The sequence below is a fragment of the Equus quagga genome, chromosome 3 (genome assembly GCF_021613505.1).
Source record: "Equus quagga isolate Etosha38 chromosome 3, UCLA_HA_Equagga_1.0, whole genome shotgun sequence".
In the NCBI taxonomy this organism is placed as follows: domain Eukaryota; kingdom Metazoa; phylum Chordata; class Mammalia; order Perissodactyla; family Equidae; genus Equus; species Equus quagga.
Window position 1 is genome coordinate 148,379,844 of NC_060269.1, and position 18,909 is coordinate 148,398,752.

At 50.5% G+C, this 18,909-nt stretch overlaps 1 protein-coding gene across 2 annotated transcripts in view; it reads left to right on the top strand.

The window, feature by feature from the left end:
* SLC2A9 (solute carrier family 2 member 9) overlaps positions 1-18,909 on the top strand; it is a 224,152-nt gene that overhangs the window by 160,296 nt on the left and 44,947 nt on the right. For both annotated transcript variants that reach the window (XM_046655690.1, XM_046655689.1), the window contains 2 exons: positions 5,865-5,966; positions 8,733-8,808. In XM_046655690.1, coding sequence (XP_046511646.1) covers positions 5,865-5,966; positions 8,733-8,808 — 178 coding nt within the window. The remainder of the gene's footprint in view (positions 1-5,864; positions 5,967-8,732; positions 8,809-18,909) is intronic.

Here is an 18,909-nt window from a genome sequence, read left to right on the forward strand (position 1 = left end):
CTGTGCCTCGGCTGGTCCCCCCAGCTGCTGCCATCAAAGGAAGGTGGGGACATGGCCCCTGGGGGTCAGGTGGAGATGGCAGCTGCTCCCACCACCCTCTCCCCTCTGCCACCAGGCTCCCTCCACTCCGTGCTCCTGATGTTGGAGCACTGATTCCTGTCAGCTGGCCACCCAGCTTTCTCAACTCCTTTTCTTTAAGAGCTGAATTTTTTTCCACCTGCCCCAAATCGAGAATGGTTTAGACTTATGATCATAAACCTCTTAAAAACCACCTTTTCCTTCTCAAGAGGGGCAGGAGAGTGGGGGGCGTATTACCCTTAGAAGCTGCAGAAGCTATGGCTTCAAGCCAATTCTAAAGCAACCCAAAAGGAAAAATTTTCCCCAGGACTTGAGAACTTGGAAAAGCCTGGGCTCCTGGCACCTTTCCTTCTGTTCTGGCTGGCCCCATCCATGTCTGATTTTGCACTTTGGTTGAAATGTCTCAAGACCATTTAATTTGTTATACGTGGGCATCATGGACCACCTTGGAATGATAATCATTTAGAAAATAACTTTTTTCATTTCTTATACCTTTGGCCCAAACAGATATACAAGTCTCTCACACGTTCATCTTTTAAACAGACATTTCTGGACAAAGTTTATGTTTCAATAAACAGTTTTCAATTTTAAGTTTAGAGAGTGCCTATTCCAAGTAGAAAATTGTTCCCGAGACCCTGTCTTCTGAATACAGACTTTAAAACTCCATTAACTTGCAGATAACCACAGCTTTCCGAGGTCTCTGCTTTTCAGACAGAGACTTGTGAAAGCAAAGACTCGCGCTTGGATGTTTAAAACAGAAGTACAAGCAGTTAGAAGTCATGCCGAAATAGGACGTTCTCCTGCCATCTGCCTTCGCTTGCTTTTCTCTGCCGAGAGAGCGATAATGAAAGCATTCGAGTTCCTTTCTCCCATCCTTCTATAGCTGAAGCTTTGGCAGTAATCCAGCTTCCGCCTGGAGAGGCACTAATTGCTGGTGTGGCAAGGGCTTCTCAAAGATCCCACCATCCCCTAAGTGTCAAGATCAAGGGCAGCCGTTTGGGATTCCAGGGTGCTGGCCCCAAGCTGGGTGGCATCTTGCAGCAGCGTTCAGATTGTGTGTGTGTGTGTGTGTGTGTGTGAGAGAGAGAGACACACACACACACACAGTAGGTTTAAAGAAATGACAGTGGCAGATATCATACTGTATCTCTGCAGACCCTGATCTTCCTGTGTTCTGCTAGGCCAGGCACTGGCCCATAACAAGCAGCCAGTGCGTAGCTACTAATTGAGTAAGACTCAATTAAAGCTGGTGGAGGGCAGGAGCATCTGCCAGCTACACAGAGCCCCCTGCCTTTGGCTAGGCGCCATGCCCTGTGCCCAGGGGCTGCCACGTCTGATGTTCCAAGGGAGGCTGAGCCCCCGCCCACAGCGCTTCCTCCTTCTGGAGCCCTGCACACAGTCAGCCCGCATGGCCCACATGCTCATGAGCAGCCAGTCAAGCCAGGCGAGTTCATGGGAATCAGCAGAACGAGGAGAGGCCCCAGTTGGAATAGGACAGAAAGAGCAGGGTGCCTTCCCTGATCTTGTGGGGATGAACTCTTACAGGGCTCTGCGCCCCTGAAGTGTTGGGAATTCTGTGGAGCACTGGGTGCTCCCTGCCCTGTGTACATGGATTTAAACATTGAACACGACGTAGATGGAGATGGACCCATAAAATTCATATAAAGTAACACATGTAAAATGCTGTAAAGGCACATTAAGTCAAAGGTGGAAGCTTTGATTGAGTCACATTTGAAATAAATGGAATTTTAGACTCTTTTCCCTCCCCGCGCGTCTTCCTTCTCTCTCCCTGGGTTCAGTCATTTCACAGACTCCATCAGGCGCGAGCTCCCTGCGTTGGTTTGCTGGGCTGCCTGGCAGAGTATCGCAGATGGCGTGGCTGGCACACTGCAGTTTACCGTTTCACCATTCTGGAGGGAGAGGGCCTGGAGCAAGCTGTCCGAGGGCGGATTCCTTCTGAGGCCCCGAGGGACAATCTGTTTCCTGCCTCACTCCCAGCCTCTGGGCCTTTGCTGGCATCTTTGTTGCTCTCGCTTATAGAAGCATCACCCTGACATCTGCCTCCGTCTTCACGGGCATTCTACCCCTGTGCACACCTGCCGTGTCCAAATGTCCCCATTTTATAAGGACACCAGTCCTGTTGGATCAGGGCCCACCCTGATGGCCTCGTTTGAACTCGAGTACCTCTGTAAAGACCCCATTTCCAAATAAAGTCATATCCTGGGGTACAGGGACTTAGGACTCTGACGTATCTTCTTTGGGGAGGACACAATTGAATCCCCAACACTCCCCAAGGGCGAGGACTCCTGTCGTTGTCTCCCCTGTACCCCAGTGCCGGGGCCTCACACACAGGAAGGAGGAAAGCTCCAGGACAGTGTGTATATCCTCTTGGTAAATCTGTTTGTGCACTTGTCTCACTGACAGTGAGGAGAGTCAGGGAAGTGCAGGAGTAAGAGCAAGACTCTGGAACCAGGCTGCCTGGGTTTGAATGCTGGCTCTGCCACTGTGCGACCTTGGGCAGACTGCTACCCCTCTCTGAGCCTCAATTTCTGGATGTAAAGGGATGATAATAGCATTACCCCATACAGATGTTATGAGGGTTAAATTATGAACATATGTAAAGCGTCTAGAACCGTGCCTGGTACATAGTAAGTGTTATAACAATGTGCACTACACAGTAATCAAGACAGCATGGTTTTGGCTTAAAGATAGCGGTACAGATCAATGGAACAGAGTAGAGTTCACAAAGACAAAAGGTGCCACAGTAAGTTGTGGGGAAAAGTAGTCTTTACAACATGGAGCTATAAGAACCAGACATTCACATGGGAAAAATAAAAGACAATGCTATCTCATTTCATACACAAAAATTAACTCCAATGGACCATAGACTGAAACATAGAAGCTAAAATTATAAAAACTTCTAGAAGGGGACATAGGAGGATGTCTTTGCAACCTTGGGGTGAACAAAGATTTCTCAGATGGGACACAAAAAGTGTGAACCATTTTTTAAAATTCGTCAATTGGATTTCATTGAAATGAAAATCTATGACTATTTAGAAGACATTGTTAAGGAAATGGAAAGGCAAGCTACAGACTGGGGAATATTCACAAAGTACACATCTCACAGGGGACTTGAATCCAGAATATGTAAAGAACTCTTAGAACTCAACAATAAGGAGACCAACAACCCACTTGAAAAGGAGCAAAAGCCTTGAAAAGTCCCTTTCCAAAAGAAGATCTCAAAAAAGTCAACAAACAAATGAGAAGATGCCCAACACCGTTAGTCATCGGGGACGTTAAAACTAAAAGCCACAAAGCAATACTACTATTCACCATAAGGGAGATTAACGTTAAAGTGACTGATAATACCAAGCATTGATGAAGATGTGGAGCAGCTGGAACTCTCACATGCTGCTGGTGGGGACTGAACACGGTACAACCCTTTGGAAAACAGTTTGACAGTTTCTTATAAAATTTTTACTATAACAGCCATTCTTCTCATAAGTTTCACCCAAGAGAAATCAAAGCACACATGTACACAGAGATTTGAACACTGATGTTCACAACAGCTTTATTCATAAGAGCCCAAATTGGCAACAACCCAAATGTCCATCAGCTGATGAATGGAGAAACAGATTGTGGTATATCCATTCAATGGACTATTGCTAAGCACTAAAAAGGAATGAACCATTGATCTCAAATGGTGATGAGATCTCAAAAAGGGATGACTCTCAAAGCATAGTGATCTCCAGTATGGAACTCCAATCTTATCTAGACAAATCTAGTCTATGGTGACGGAAGGGTGTCAGTAGTTGCTTGGGGCTGGGGAAAGGGGCTCAAGGAGACTTTGGAGTGATAGAAATGTTCTATAACTTGATGGGGTCATGGTTTTATGGGTGTATAAATTTGTCAAAACACACCAAACTGTACATTTAAATGAATGCTTTCTATTGAATCTAACTACACATCAAGAAAGTTGATTTTTAAATCCTAACCAAAAAAATATTTGACTATAATTATCCCACCAGAGGTCCTAGCACTGTGGGGTGGGCACTAGGTGCTGGGTAAGTGGTCACTGGCTGGATGAATGACCCCATGGCTCAGGAATCCCCAGGGGGGCTTTCCTGGGAGCATCAAGAGGCTGACAGTCCATCCCGGCTGACGTCAGTAGCCCTCAGAGGCTGCTGTCCTCCCTGAGTTAACGTCCTCACCCGTGATTTAACACTGAGAGGAAGCACCATGTTTGCTTGGATCCCTTCCGACAGGCTGCACTTGAACAGGGCTCAAAGGAGGCGGGAAGAAGAAAGGAGCCTCAGACGGATACTGCTTCCCACGAGGATGGAGAGGGTGGCATTGCTCTCTTCTCTCTCTTGCACGGCTGTTTCCTTGGTATCTCCCTGGACCAGCTTTAGAGAGGGTTTCCAAATCAGGGAGCTTTACGTTGACTCAGGTTACTGGTTCATCAGAGAATTTAGGGAAACGAAACAGCCAGATCCCCCGAAAGCGCTTGACAGTCGGCATCACGGTGTAAGACAGGGGTTCGCCATTGGTTTGTGTTTGGGGCACTCTTTCTGACTCTGACACCGCTCGGGGTGCCTTTGAAGAAACTAAAACAAACAGAATAAAAAAAGAAAAAGCTGAAATCCCTGAAGTCAGTAACAGGTACATAGTAATCTCAGTGGAACAGTGCGACACGTGTCAATCTCAGATCTTTTCATTTGGTTCTTGTGCTTTTCTGCACTGCTTGAATTCACAGTGAGCATATATTAGTTTTACAAAAATCATGCCATATTTCTTTAAGAAAAAAGTAACCATGAGAGATTGCTTGCGAGTGTCTGTCTGCTGAAGGGAGCTTCCTGTGGGATTGGCCAGGACGGAGGGCTTCTTGGAGGAGGGGCTTTAAACAGGGCGTTTACCAATGGAAAGGGCTGGATTGGCCTAAGGACAGGAAGAATGTGTGAAGCTGTGGAATCATATAGGGGAGGCTGGGATACAGGTATTTTTTTTTTTTTTTTTTGGAGAATAAATAATAAAAGTTTCCTTCTATCCATTCTGTTATGTGTTAGAATACAAAATTCTGTCTCTTGCGAGGTGAAGGTTATTATCCCCATGTGTAGTGAAGGGTTAACTCAGCAGACGCAGGGTATCCAAGTTCTGCACGTTCCGAAGAAAGGACGGAACATCCTGGAACATCCTGCCTAGAAAGAGTGTCACTGTGTGCCCGGGCCTTGGCCCGTGCCGGTCACACTGAGACGGTCAATCTCAGTAAAGGGACATGGCTTCAGGGGCTGCAGTGGCGTGGCCTCCCGGTGTCACACCCCAGGATGAAGCTGGCGCTCCCAGGCACGGGCAGAGCAGGAAAAGCAGACCCTTCTCTGCCCGCTCCCGCCTCTGCGCCCCGCGCCTCGGGAGCCTGTCCCCGTGAAGCCCACGCCCTGGGGGCCTAGAGGAACGGCAGCCTCGCCTTCCACAGCAGGCTGGCTCCCAGGTAGGCTCTCCTTTTCCAGACTCCCTGGCAGATAAGCCCCCTGCCCAACCCCCTAAGGAGGAAGATTAGGCGGAAAAGTGAATGTATTGACACCCAGTAGGTGCTCAAGAATTGTGACCTTCTTCTCCCTCCCTTTCTTCCTTTCTCATAAAGATCACTGCCTCCCTGGCAGTGGCTGGGGAGAAGGTGGTGGGGCTGAATCCAGGTCAAAGCCTGCCTTTAGCCACCCCCAGCACCGCGGTCCCCTCCGCTTGCTGCTGAAGTAAATAATGACCGTCTCTCTCTGACCCTGACCTAGGGCTTGGTCATCGAGCGCCTGGGCCGGAGACCACTCCTCATCGGCGGCTTTGGGCTGATGACCCTCTTCTTTGGGATCCTCACCGCTACACTGACGCTGCAGGTGAGAGGATGTGCCTGTGGCCCCAGAGGGAGGTCGGTGTGGAGCTGGCTTCTGGTGTCACCAGTCTGCGGCCCCCGGCTTGGGGAGTGCACACTGTCTACAGATAAGGCTTGCAATGTGGCGCTCCCAAGGGGCCTCTCAGCACTGAAGCTGCAGGGCGCCCTGGAGGAGAGGAGGGTTTAGTAAAGGGTCCTTGGACCGGGAGACGAGAGACCTGGCTTCTGGTCCTGTCACTGCCACAAATGAGCTGTGTGACATTGGGCAAGATGTGTCCCCTCTCTGAGCTTCAGTTTACCCATCTATGGAATAGAGGAGATTGCAGTAGACGACTCCTAAGACGCCTCTTCCAGCTGTCATGTTTCCGCATGGAGCGCCTGGCACTGCCACATGAGGCAATTGCATGACTGTCACGTCATTCGCTGATGGGACCAGCAGGGGCTCGAGAGCCAGACTGCCTGGATGTGAATCCTGGCTTTCCCACTCACTCGCTGTGAAGCCTTTGGCAAGTCACTTAACCTCTCTGCTCCTCAGGCCCCATCTTTGAAATGGGACAGTTGTCCCCAGAGCCGGGAGTGTTGTGAGGACTTCAGAGAAAATGCACTTCAAGTACTTGGAACAGTGCTTGGAACAAACAAGCGCTCGATGTTTGGGGTTGGACAGTGCTGTACGTAATCCTTATCAAAGTGCTGCTTTTTCTTTTTATGGAGATGAGAAACTGTGGCATAAATATAAACGAATACACTGCCCAAGGCTGCACAGCCAGTAAATGGCAGAGCTGGGATGAGAGCCCAGGATCTCGGGGCTCCCCTCTGCTACCCGTATGGTTCGGGGCTACCTGCATTAATTGAGCACCTACTCAGTACCTCGAGCCCCACTCAGCGCTAAAGGGAGCATGAGGCTAGGTCTCAAGGGCCAGTAAATCTTTGCATTTTTCAAAAATGAATCCCTAAATGGAAAGCTGCCCGTTTGATCATCTGCCTTAGACATCACGCATCTCAATGTGCCAGACGTCTCCAGAAAAGGCAGTACTAGCCTGGTGGTGTCTTCTGGACCATAGCTCGTCCTTCAGAAAGGAGGCTGCTGGGCGTGCTGACCGGGTGGGAGATGGAATCCTCTCCCTTGGGGGTGATGTGCTGGCAGACACTTTTATTCCCAACGGCCAGACCACGGGTGTCCTGCACAGACGCCCTTGCAGGCTCCTTGGGCTGACCGAGCCGAGTCCTCAGAGGTCCTGAGGAAGCCAACTGGGCCATGTTCTGGGGCATCTTTTTGCAACTTGTGTCAGTGTGTGGAAGGGCTGCCTGGAGCATGGGAGCCCCCTCCAGGCCTTGCTGCACGAGGTTTCAGAGCTCCGCCCTGCTCCCAAGCAGCCCCCTAGAGAGCCTGGCCCTTTCCTCCCCCCAGAGCTCAACTGGCTTCTGTGCTTTCTGGACTCAGCAGGCCCTAGATACCTGTTGCATACCTCTTCCTCCGGAAAGCCTTCCCCTAGCCGCATGTCTGAGTGAGGCGCCCTCCTCTGTGTTCCCAGGGACCCCAAGGGGCAACCCTGCACTATCACTTATCACTAAGCATTGACTTTCACTGTTGACTCATCTTTCTTTCCCTATAGACAGTGAACTGTGGGAGCGAGGGCCAGGGCTGTATCATTTCTGCATCCCCACCTCTCAGCCCAGTGCATGGCATCCAGGGGCAACTCTGAGCCACCTGCCAAATGAATGGATGGATGGATGGATGGTGGGATGGATGGATGGGTGGGTGGGTGGATGGATGGATGGGTGGAGGATGGGTGGATGGATGGATGGGTGGATGGATGGGTGGGTGGGTGGATGGATGGATGGGTGGATGGATGGGTGGATGGATGGATGGATAAATGAATGACTTAGTGCAGCAGTGAGCCATGCAATGTACAAAAACCTGCATCTCTCCTCTCAACCCCAGACCCTCCCAGCAAGAGCTAATGGACCTGGACAGGGAAGGGCCGCTCTCTCTCTCCCCTCTCTCCCACTTGCCCTCCACTCTGAGTGTTTGTGGCCACCCCTGGGCTGTGTTCCTGTACCTCACGCCCTTGCCCACACAGAACGCTCTTCTGGAATTCCTTTCCTTTCCTTTTCCTCTCCACTGACTCCAGCTCAGCCTTCAAAGGTGAGCGCAGGCTCCTTCCATCCCCGAATCTCTCTAGACTGGGTTTGGGGTCCCTGGCACCTCCCAACGTGGTCACCGTGTCCCAGCACTGGTGACACCATGTTCTAATTATCAACCATCCAGTCAACTAGAGCGGGGACAATTCCCTAAACATTTTCCATACCCAGCACCAAGCCGTCTCATCCACCCCCGCCAGACAAGTGACAGCCCCTCCAAGCATATTTAATGACATGAGCTAACTCACCTCATACCTTGTCAGGATGGCAGCAGTAGAAATATGGTGTTTTGCATAATAATAGTGATAATGAAGAGAAATTTTTTAGTGTCATCATGCCTATAAAAACTGCTCATCTTGTCTGCTTCAGACTAAGACCCCATCAGTGTTAGTTGTGTATTTACTTACCACTTACTGTGTGCCGGGGACCATCTCATTTCATCTTCACATCTGTAAAACACGCGGATGGAATGGCTTAGGGGCTATCATTAGCCCCATTTTATGGACACTGAAACTTGGGCTCAGACCTGTAAAGTGACACAGATGAATGGACGAGGAGCTGGGGTGGGAAGCCAGGTCCTCGATGCACTGCTGCCTCCTCACCTGCCCATGTCGCTGTCCTCTCACAGGACCACGCCCCCTGGGTCCCTTACCTGAGCATCGTGTGCATTCTGGCCATCATTGCCTCCTTCTGCAGCGGCCCAGGTAAGGCACCCCTGCTTCCACTCTGGCTGGCCCAGGGGCTCACGGCACCACCACGGTGGGGGGTGCTTGTTGTCCAGATGGGGAGCTTGGGGCCCAGGGAGGGAAGAGGCCCGACTGGGAATGGAGAGGGAAGAGAGAGTTCCACACCCATTTAAATGCAGTGACTGCCTTCATTTCCGCCCAGCAGATGGTGGGTGATGCGCACACCCAAAGATGCATTAATAACATCAACAGCACAGCAGAAATTAACTGTTGCGAAAGCTGTGAGCCAGATACAGTAGTTTGGGATGAATCGAAGATAATTGTGTTACAGTCTGTGCCCACGGAGACGTTACAGTTTAATGTGGAAGATACGATAATAATAATAATTTAGTGTCTGAGACTTAGTGATCACTGCCTGTGTACTGTGCTCAACCCAGTGCTTGATGCGCTCTAACTCATTCGAGGCTCGGGACAGCTCTAGAGAAGGTGGAGATGGGAAGTGGCTTGCACAGAGCGAGCAGTGATGGAGCTGCCCGACTTCCAGCCCCGAATACCACCTGACAATGTTTCTGCACGAGTGTGGACTCTGGAGTGTTCTGAGCCTCAGTTTCCCAGGGACTCACCTCCAGCCCCAGCTCTGCCATTTCCTAGCCATGGTTGGTGGGAAAGTCCACTCGTCTTCTTGAGCCTCGGTTTCCCCATCTGTAAAATGGCCAAGGTGGATGAGACTGAGGGCCCTGCCAACCCCTGGCTCTGAGTCTGTGCCCTCAGGGGCCCACATGGGTGGCTGTGGTGGACTGAGAAAGTGGTCCAGGGCAGGCCCGACAGTGCCACAGATCCCTCTGTGAGGTGTTGCCGTGGTTCCTCTTTGCTTTGGTTTCTGTGTTGATGGGAGCAGCACGAAGTTTCCATCAGAACAAGTAGACCGGAACTTCCGTTTCTCCCTTTGCGTTGCTGATTTTCGTGGGGTCATCATGTTCCATGTCCTATCACATTTGTGACAGATGAAAAGCATTTGTCCCCGTGTGGGACATCAGGATGTTAATGAGATGATGGAGTGGGCCTTGGAATAATCGATGGAGGGCATCAGGCATGCACCTGTCTGTGCATACACACCCATGCGGTGCTGTGATGATAGTCAGATGGCTGGAGGAAGAAGGCGGCACCTCCCAGGCGGAGTAGCAAAGTGACAGGAGAACGGACAAGGAGAACATATGCAGTGTAAGCAGATTCAAGGAGTACTTGTGTTTAGTCCTCCAGGGCCCCCGAATCACCCACTCCATAGGCACCGTTCACATCGGTGCCCCTGGAGGCGTGAGGCCAGTGGGCCTGTGCTAGGCCTGGGAATGTTGGGGAGCAAACCCAGAGACAGGCAGGTTCTGCCCTCACGGGGCTTCTGGGCTGCTGTGGAAATCTCAGATGTCACCTGCCCAGCGAGGCCGCTCCTGACCACTTAATGTAAAATCAGCATGCACACGCACACACATATACACATATATGGACACACACGTATACACACACACATGCTCTCTCTCACATCATCCTGGTTTACTTCCTTCATAGCACCTCCCACTGGCTCATCTGTTTCCTACATACTCATTTGTTTAATGCAGGGATTGGCAAACTTTTCCTGTAAAGGGGCAGACAGTACATATTATTGTAGGTCACACAGCCTCTGTTGCAACTATGTGGCTCTGTGGTGATAGTGTAAGCACAGCCATAGACAATGTAGACAATGTGTAAATGAACATATGAATAGACATGGCTGTGTTCCAATAAAACTTTATTTATAAAAGCAAGTGGAGGGCCGGATTTGGCCGTTGGGCTATAGTCTGCTAATGTCTACCTTAATGTGTCTCGCCCAACTAGAAAATAAGCTCCATGAAAGGACCTTGTTTGTGGTTCATAATCTTATCCTGAGAACCTAGAGCTGTGCTGAGGACATGAAGTGCTCCAGAAATGTGTGTTAAAGATTGAATGAAACAGCTGAGGAAAGAGCTGGGCAGGGAAGACGTGTGCTCTTGTGAATGGGTGTAAGAGTGGAGCCGGAGCGGGCAGCAACGGTTCTCAAAATGAAGCCTCAGGGGAGAGAGGGGGTGGAGACAGCAGGACCCTGTTCTGCACATCCCTGAAACTCCTGGGGAGGAGGCAGCTGGGTTGCATGGTGTCAGCGAAAATACTGAGGTGACATTAGCCAATGGCGTGTAGTAAAGGGATGAGTTAAGCTAATGTCAAAATTTTTATTAGAGAAAGAACAAAAATAATGTTAATTCTATGCAAATCAATTTCTCAAGCGATTTTGAGAAATTGAATCAGATTTTTTAAACCTCAAAGTCAAAATTGAAGAGTGTGTATTTGTCATCGTGTATCTTCAGCCACTCTTCCATCCATATGACAATGTACTGTGCATTTACTTTAGGGCCTAACAATTCCTTAATCGTGCACCAAAAAAAAAGTGGTCTCATAGCTTCTAACCCAACCTTACTAACTTAAAAACAGTCCCAAGGCCACTGACCAAGACAGACGATCCTTAATATACTCCTGAGCCATGTCCTTTGAGTGTCTCATGTGTGGAGTCGGAATTCTGAGTCATGTTGACAGCAGTGCATCAGTCAGAGCAATGCTAGCGGCCTAGCAAATACACCCCAAAACAGCAGTGGCTTACCACAGGAGAAACTACCTGCTCACTCGTGTGCGCATCCTCGGTGTCCCTGGTAAGTGGTGGCCCAGACCCAGGCTCCTTCTGTGTTGTGGCTCCAGCCGCCCCTGGGACCTCCTTGTCCACTGCATCAAATAGGCAGGAGGGGAAAACAAATGTGGAGGATGCTTCTTAAGAGCCTTGACCCAGAGTAACACCATCCCTTCTGCTCGTATTCCAATGGTGAGGACAATCATGTGGCCGGACCTAGATGCAAAGAGGGCTGGGGAATGGAGGCCCTCGTGGGCAGCCACTGACCAGCAACAGATCTATACTGTGGAAGCGGATCATAACTAGCCAGCTCTGCTCTGAGCAGGGTCTGTGCTTGAAACACCAGCTTCCCCCGAAGTGCCCAGGGCTGGCTTGAGACCTTCTAGGCACGGACTTGCGGATGGTTTAATTATGACCAGAGAACTCAGAGAAGCGGCCAGGGCAGGCACTCTCACAGCTTGAGCTCTTCTAAGAGGGAGACAAGGGATGGCACCCCAAAAGTGATTTGCTTAATGCCAGAGGCAGTGGCTTAGGTCTCCCCTGGCACCATCCTGCGCTGGGTGCCTTACACATCACCCCTTCTTCACAATTGTCTTGAAGTGAGGATTAACTGCTCCCATTGACGAGTGAGGAAACTGAAGCCCAGAGAGGTTACAAGGTCCCCTAACACGACACAGCTAGTGAGAGTTGGAGTCAAGATTTGAACACCGATCTTTAATATCCTGTGCTCTTTTCCCCAATGCAAAGGATAGGAATTCACATCCATGCCCTGCACTGAGCTTTTCACAGCATGTTCCCTCTGTCCCTAATCTGGTCCTTACACCAGGCCTCTGATAATAGTAGCATATGTTGAGCACTTACTGTGTGCCAGGTTCTGTTCTAAGTGCTTTAATTCTCATAAAAATACTGTGAATATGAGATAACACAGTCATTGGCAAAATAAAATCACAAAAATCAGAGGTTTCACTCAATCAAACTTTACTAATAATTCACAGGATCCTGGGCATTGCAAGACACAGGTGAAGTCTGAAGCCTAGGTTCTTCCTTGCCGTGCTAGGGTGCACTGTGGTCCAGGTGGAATTTATGAGGGCTCTAAGAAAAACACGCAGGGCGTCACGTACACACGGCAACTATCTTGTCCACGAAAGTCTCCATTTTCTACTTTGATCATCACATAGCTGACACTGCCATTTTCCAGTGGGCTATCCCCAGAGCTGTGCATTCCAATCTAAGTAGACCAGGTATAGCCCACTAAAACCATTTTATACCTAGGACTCTCTCTTGTCTCTTTGCTAGTAAATTATGAGTTGGATTAGCAAGTTTACAAGCAGAATGGACCAGGTCATTTTTTTCCCCTCTCTCCCTGTCCCAGATGATAGAAGATGAGTTACAGATCAGTTGCGAAACATTTCCTTCCCAGATTAATTTTATTCCCATTTTATAGATGAAAAAGCCAAAGCACAGATCGATTAAGTAATTTTCCCCAAGTCACACAGCTAAGAGGCAAGTGCTGGCTTTGAATCTACACCATCTTGTTCTAGGACCTGCAGTCTTAGCTCCCATTGTGCACATGGTCAGTGCTCATTGGCTGTTTGCTAAAAATTGAGTGGAATTAGGCCCATTTTGAAATTGACCTGCAAGGCCAGCTGACCCAGAGGATTTGGGACAGGAGGGGAAGCTTCTGTTTTTATCTCCCAAGGCTGGGTCTACTCTGATCATCATAAATCAGTCCTGTTTGTGTCTACATGGAAAGATGTAATTTTGCCATTCGTGTCTAGTCGTCAGACCTCCTTGGCTGAAGGTGAATTCAGAGCGTTTTGATTTGCATGGTCTCCAGCTGCTCCTGCTTCAGAAATTGCACACAGAAGTCAGGAGCGGTGGTTCATCTTTGTCTCTTCAACTCACGGACACCTAAATCATGGCACTTAGCAATGAAATGAAGGCTGTGCTGACACATGCAGAGCTTCAAAATGAACTGAGGCAGAACAGAACATGGAAACAATTTCAGAGCTGGAGGGGACCTCAGAAATCATTCAGCAGATGAGGAAATGTGTCCAGGAGCTGTAATGAATAGAATTAAGGCAGCCCAAGTTTGTAAAAGGACATAGACCTTTTCTAGTCCAGTCACGCATTGGAATCTTAAGTCCCACCTGTGGTTTCTCTGCCAGGAATTCCTTCAACCATGACTTGATGGCTTCCATTGATGGGGAACTCACTACCTAACAAAACAGACAACTCTATAGTCCAGGGGTCAGCAAACTATAACCTGTGGGCCAAAGCTAGCTCATGGCCTGTTTCATATGACCCATAAGCAAAGAACAGGTTTTGCATTTTAAAGAGAAAAAAAGAAGAATGTGTGACACAGACCATGTGTGGCCTGAAAAGCCTAATATATTTTCTAGCTGACCTTTTACAGAAGAAGTTTGCTGACCCCTGCTGTAATCCCCCAATTCTGATATTTGGAAGAAAAGAGAGTGAGCTAGCTTGTGAGGTAGGGAAGGAGGGATTTCCACAGAGCAGGAGCAGCCAGCAAAAACGTCAGAATGGAAAAAGAAGTTAACGTCAGAGGGGCCACAAATAAACCGCTTGGGCCAGAGCAGCTGAGTCACCTGGGAAGCCTTTAAAAATGTTGATGCCCAGGCTGCATCAAGGTGAACCGAGTCACAGGCTGGGGGTGGGACCCACTTCTCCATTTTCTAACGCTCCCACGTGATTCCAATGTGCAGGCAAATTTGAGAAACCCCTGGGCTGGAGCGAGGTTTTCAACCCTGGCTGAGTATATTATAGCCACCTGTTGGCTTCAAGCACTACAGCAAGGCTGATCTTGAGGCCTCCCCCGACGCCAGCTCAGTGGGAGTCTCTGGGGGGCAGCCCAGGGACAAGTACTGCCCAGAGCTCAGGGCGGGACACAGCACAGAGGACAAGTCGGAGAGACGCCCTGGACGCAGATCCAGGGGCCCTGGGGTGTTGCGTTAAGGATTTGCGATTTTATTCTGAGCTCCAGACAGGTCTGCTGGGGGGTTTTTAAGGGTGGACTTCACAGGGCAGATCTGCAGTGAGAAGAATGGGTCTGGGAGGCAGCTGGGAGAGAACAAACCAGAGGCAGAGACACCAGCCAGGGGCTGCTGTAGTGGGAAACACAGGCTGCAGGAAACGAGGACCCAGACGAGGGCCTGTCGCCTGGGCGGGCCACCCCACAAAGAGGGCCCTGTGATGCGGGCAGGCCCCTGAGGGGAAGCTCTAGGTTGCATGGTGTCATTTTAGGACTTTTCCAGTTATCTTTTCCCATGACAGCTGTTTTCCCAGGGAGAACAATGATGTTGACATCCTGTCTCAAGGGAAATCTTCCCCCCTGTCCACTGACACACGTAAGCTAAATTGGACTCATCTCCACACAGGCTGAAGGGCTTTCCTGGCCAAAACCACAAAGCTTTGCCTGCTGTGCTCTTTGCCCAGCCCTCGCCCTCCTTGCGATGATGCGGCTCCACTCCCAGGGTTGACAAACACGCCTCCCCCCGTTGTGGAGCCCGCTGAGTTTCCAGCACGTTAGATTCTGAGCTCTCCGGCTATGTCTGCTCCAGCTGCCCAGTCCCAGATTGGCTGTCGGTCCCTCCCTTCTGCTCCCCAGACCCCTGTGGTCACCCCACAGCTGGACCTTGCTCACCGGCAACTGCTGCAGCCGAGATTGACAGGGTTAGAAGCTGCACTTGAACTCACATTGGCCGCACACAGCTTAAGCCACCCAGAGACATTACCCGTCTTGGGGAAGCTGCCATTTGGGTTTCAAAACCATCTCATACCCCTTAAGCGGACAGGAAGGAGCGGATCCTAAGAGGAGCCGCCTGGGAAAGTGTGGCTCGGAGATGCTGGAGGATAAATGGCTGAGAGGCTGCCCGTCCATGATGAAATGAAAAGGCTGTCCTCCCGGGAGAGAAAGCGTGACTCTGCCCGAGGCTGCTTCTGGGCCGAGCAAATCAGCGCAAGAGGACTTGACAGGGAGTTGAAATTAGGTGAAGGGAGAGAAAGAAAACAGGGAGGGCTGTTTCCTGCTACGTATTTTATTTGTGTGCATAACCCCAGGGCGGTGGCAGAGCCACGTAATGAACGAGGCCCGATAAAAGAGCTTTCTCTTTGCGAAAAGGAGATCATCACCAAAGCGTGTCAGTTAGAGTTTGGGAACTCTTCGTAGGCACTGACGACGTGCCGGGCGCTGAGTGAAGCTGTCTAAGCGCAGTTTACGTGCCGGTGGGAAGGACAGAGGCACCACAGTCTGTCCAATTAGATGGAGTACCGTCCCTGCTCTTAGAAAGGTGCACATTAGGATCTGAGTGCCCAGAAGGCGAGCGCAATCCTGATGGGGGATGCACCCTGGGCCCTGTGAACACGTGCCCGGCCTGAAAAACCAACTCCTCTATCACGTTGATTTAATCTGGAAAGACTGCCCGAGTGAACTAACGTTTGAGGGGACCTCTGGGATCTCTGCCCGTCCCGCCTGCCCCCTCTCTCCCCGCCCCCACAGCACACATTCTCCCAGCTTTCCAGCCACATGGAGCTGCCCCATTGCCACTCCTGCTCGCATGATCCCAGCCTTTGCACACCTGTTCCCCAGCTTAGGACACCACCCTTTTCCTTCCATTTGAGGAATGGCTTCTCATCCTTAAAAAGTCAGCTCACGCTGGATCCAGAACCTTCCTTAGAACTAGACAACCCCTCCTCTGTGCTCCCATGGCTCGTAGCTTTGCTGCCAGGGCCGCCCTCTCCACCCCGTATTACAGTGGCCGTGTTGCTCAGTTTCTCCTAAGATCTGGGGATGTTTCAGGAGCGGGGACCTTGTTTCCATCACTTCTATATTCCAGGCACCAAACCCAGAGCCTGACAACTGGTTAGCACTCTGTAAAGGATTATATTTTGCATGCGTTCACTCGACACTCCTTGAGTCTCCAATGTGTGGTGTGTGGGGTGTACTGACACCACTTCTGACACCAAATGTGTCACTGTTCCACACGAGTTCTCCAGTTCTCTAACACCAGCTGGGTGTCCAGCCATTCAATTAAATTCTGACACCATCTACCCACAGTGAGCACAGACCCCACAAGTTAAGGGTTCAGTCCTACAAGACTGCCCCCACTTCAGACACCAGCCACGAGTGGGGTCCCCGGGTGACTGCGTTTCTGCCCTGCCAACTACAAATTCAGGGGCTACCAAGACCCATCCCCCTCAGGTTTAATAATTGGCTAGAATGACTCTCAGAACTTAGGAACATGCTTTCCTTATGTTTTCAGCTTGTTATCAAGGGTACAACTCAAGAGCAGACAAATGGATGAGATGCACAGGGCAAGGTATGGGGCAATGGGCTCAGAGCTTCCGTGCCCTCTCCAGCTGTACCACCTTCCCAGCCACTCAGTGTGTCCCCCAGCCCCGCCATTTCAGGGTTTCTGCGGAGCTTTCCTTGTGTAGCATCGAGTCCACCATTGGACCTCAACATCCAGCCCCTCGCCCCTCCCTGGAGGTTGGGAGGTCGCGCTGGAAGTTCCAACCCTCTGAGGGAGGCCAGCGCCTCCCCTGGAACCATCTGAGGGCGCACCTCGAGTCACCATGCTGGCATGAACCCAGGTGGTGGAAAGGGATGCATCGTGAACAACAAGGGACATTCGTATCACCTGGAAACTCCAAGGGTTTTAGGAGCTCCGTGCTCTGTGCCAGGAATGGGCACAAAGACTAAATTTATTTTTTTTATTATACCACAATGCCAGACTCTGGGAGGGACTGGAGATAAAGGGCAAACGAGGCAGTGTCCCCACCCCCACCTGGTGCAGCTGCTGGGTTAGATGTCCAGTATGGACACTTGGTCCTCATACGGCCTGGCCCTGTGGCGCCCTCGAGGCACTGGCCGCAGAGGTCAACTGAGGGGTGGAGGAAGGGGCTGGAGCCCTCCACTGCCTGGCCCCTGGCTAAGGTTGACCCTGAGGGGGACCGCCTCCCACAGACAGTGTGGAATGCCAGCCAGGCTCTCAGAATGCACAGAATGGTGGGCCCGCCCTGAGAGGTGAGGCCCAGAGGGTTGAGGCCGTGCCCAGCAGACCTAGGAGGAGAGTCAAGTGAAATAAAGAGTCAAAATCAAATGCTTGCTCCGTGTTACCAGAATGCTGCCCCCACAGCCACCAAGTCTAGGGAAAAGGAGCTAGAAAACATCCACTCCTGCCCTGCAGGAGCCCGCGGGAGACAGCTGAAAATGAGTGATTGTCGCTCCGTGGATTTGCAGGAGGTGGGGACAGAAAGAGGAAGAGACCAATGTTTGTGGAATGCCTGGTATTTGTCCAGCATCGTTCAGTGTTATCCCTGTAATTCTCTCCAAGGTTGGATCCGTGGCCTTTCAGCTGGGGAGGGTGGCTGGCGCTGTGTCTAGCTGTGTCTGCCTACGAACCCTATGCCATGGGGTAGGCGGTACACCAGGCCTGCTGGGAGAATCCATCCACCAGCCTGTACTGCCCCAGTGGGGCGGTTGGTCAGCAGACAGCAGGGCCTCAACTGCCAGGCCAGGGGTCAGGGCGGGAGGCCAGGCTCTGCCAGCAATACACTGGTCTCCGAGTCATGAGCCCAGCACAGTGCCTGACAGTTGCAGGCACTCAGGACAGTTCTGCTTGTTGAATGAATGAATGAGTGAACGAATGACAGAGAACCCTATCCATGGCCCTGGCCTCCACCCAGTGGCATTAAGTAGCCCAGAGCTTAGATGGGGGTCAAATCAGATGACTCGTTTCAACTCAGAAGTTAAGAAACTATGTGCAAAGCAGAATAACAAGTAAATTAATTTCTAACCTTGTTGACCAAGCAGAAATTATTGGGTAGAAGAAATGGGTATATATACATTAAAATAACTAGGGCTATAAATCAAGAGCTGTACCCTGACACCAAATCAGTGCATGGTCCTAATTCTGGAAAAATTGTTTAAGGGCAGTTAAATGGGAATGTCTCACAATCGCAGGTTTAAAAAGAACTGCAGCGTCATTGCTCAGGACACATCCCTGCATCTAAGAGGAATTTATACAGAAAGCGAGACTGAATCCCGTGTTGCTGGCGTGAATTCTTAGCCGTCCCCATCTAAAGCAGGAGACCCCAGCTCCGCATCCATTCCCACCTGGGCCTTGGGGAGAGAACGAAGAGATGACCTTTCTAAACCACCCTGTGACTCTAACCTGTGCATGAATTTGGAATCAGGTCGAGTCCAGCAGGAAGGTACTGTCAGCTGGGATTTCAAAGGGAGTTGCAGGAATGGCCTATTTCCAGGGATGTGGCCAGGCTGGAGAGAGTCAATAGAAAAGATGGAGATACCTGAGGATAGGGATAGGAACAGCGGGAGGCTGCCACCACCCCCTCAGGCCTGAGTAAGCACCGGGCACGCTCATTTTAATTAAAATTAATTCCTCCCT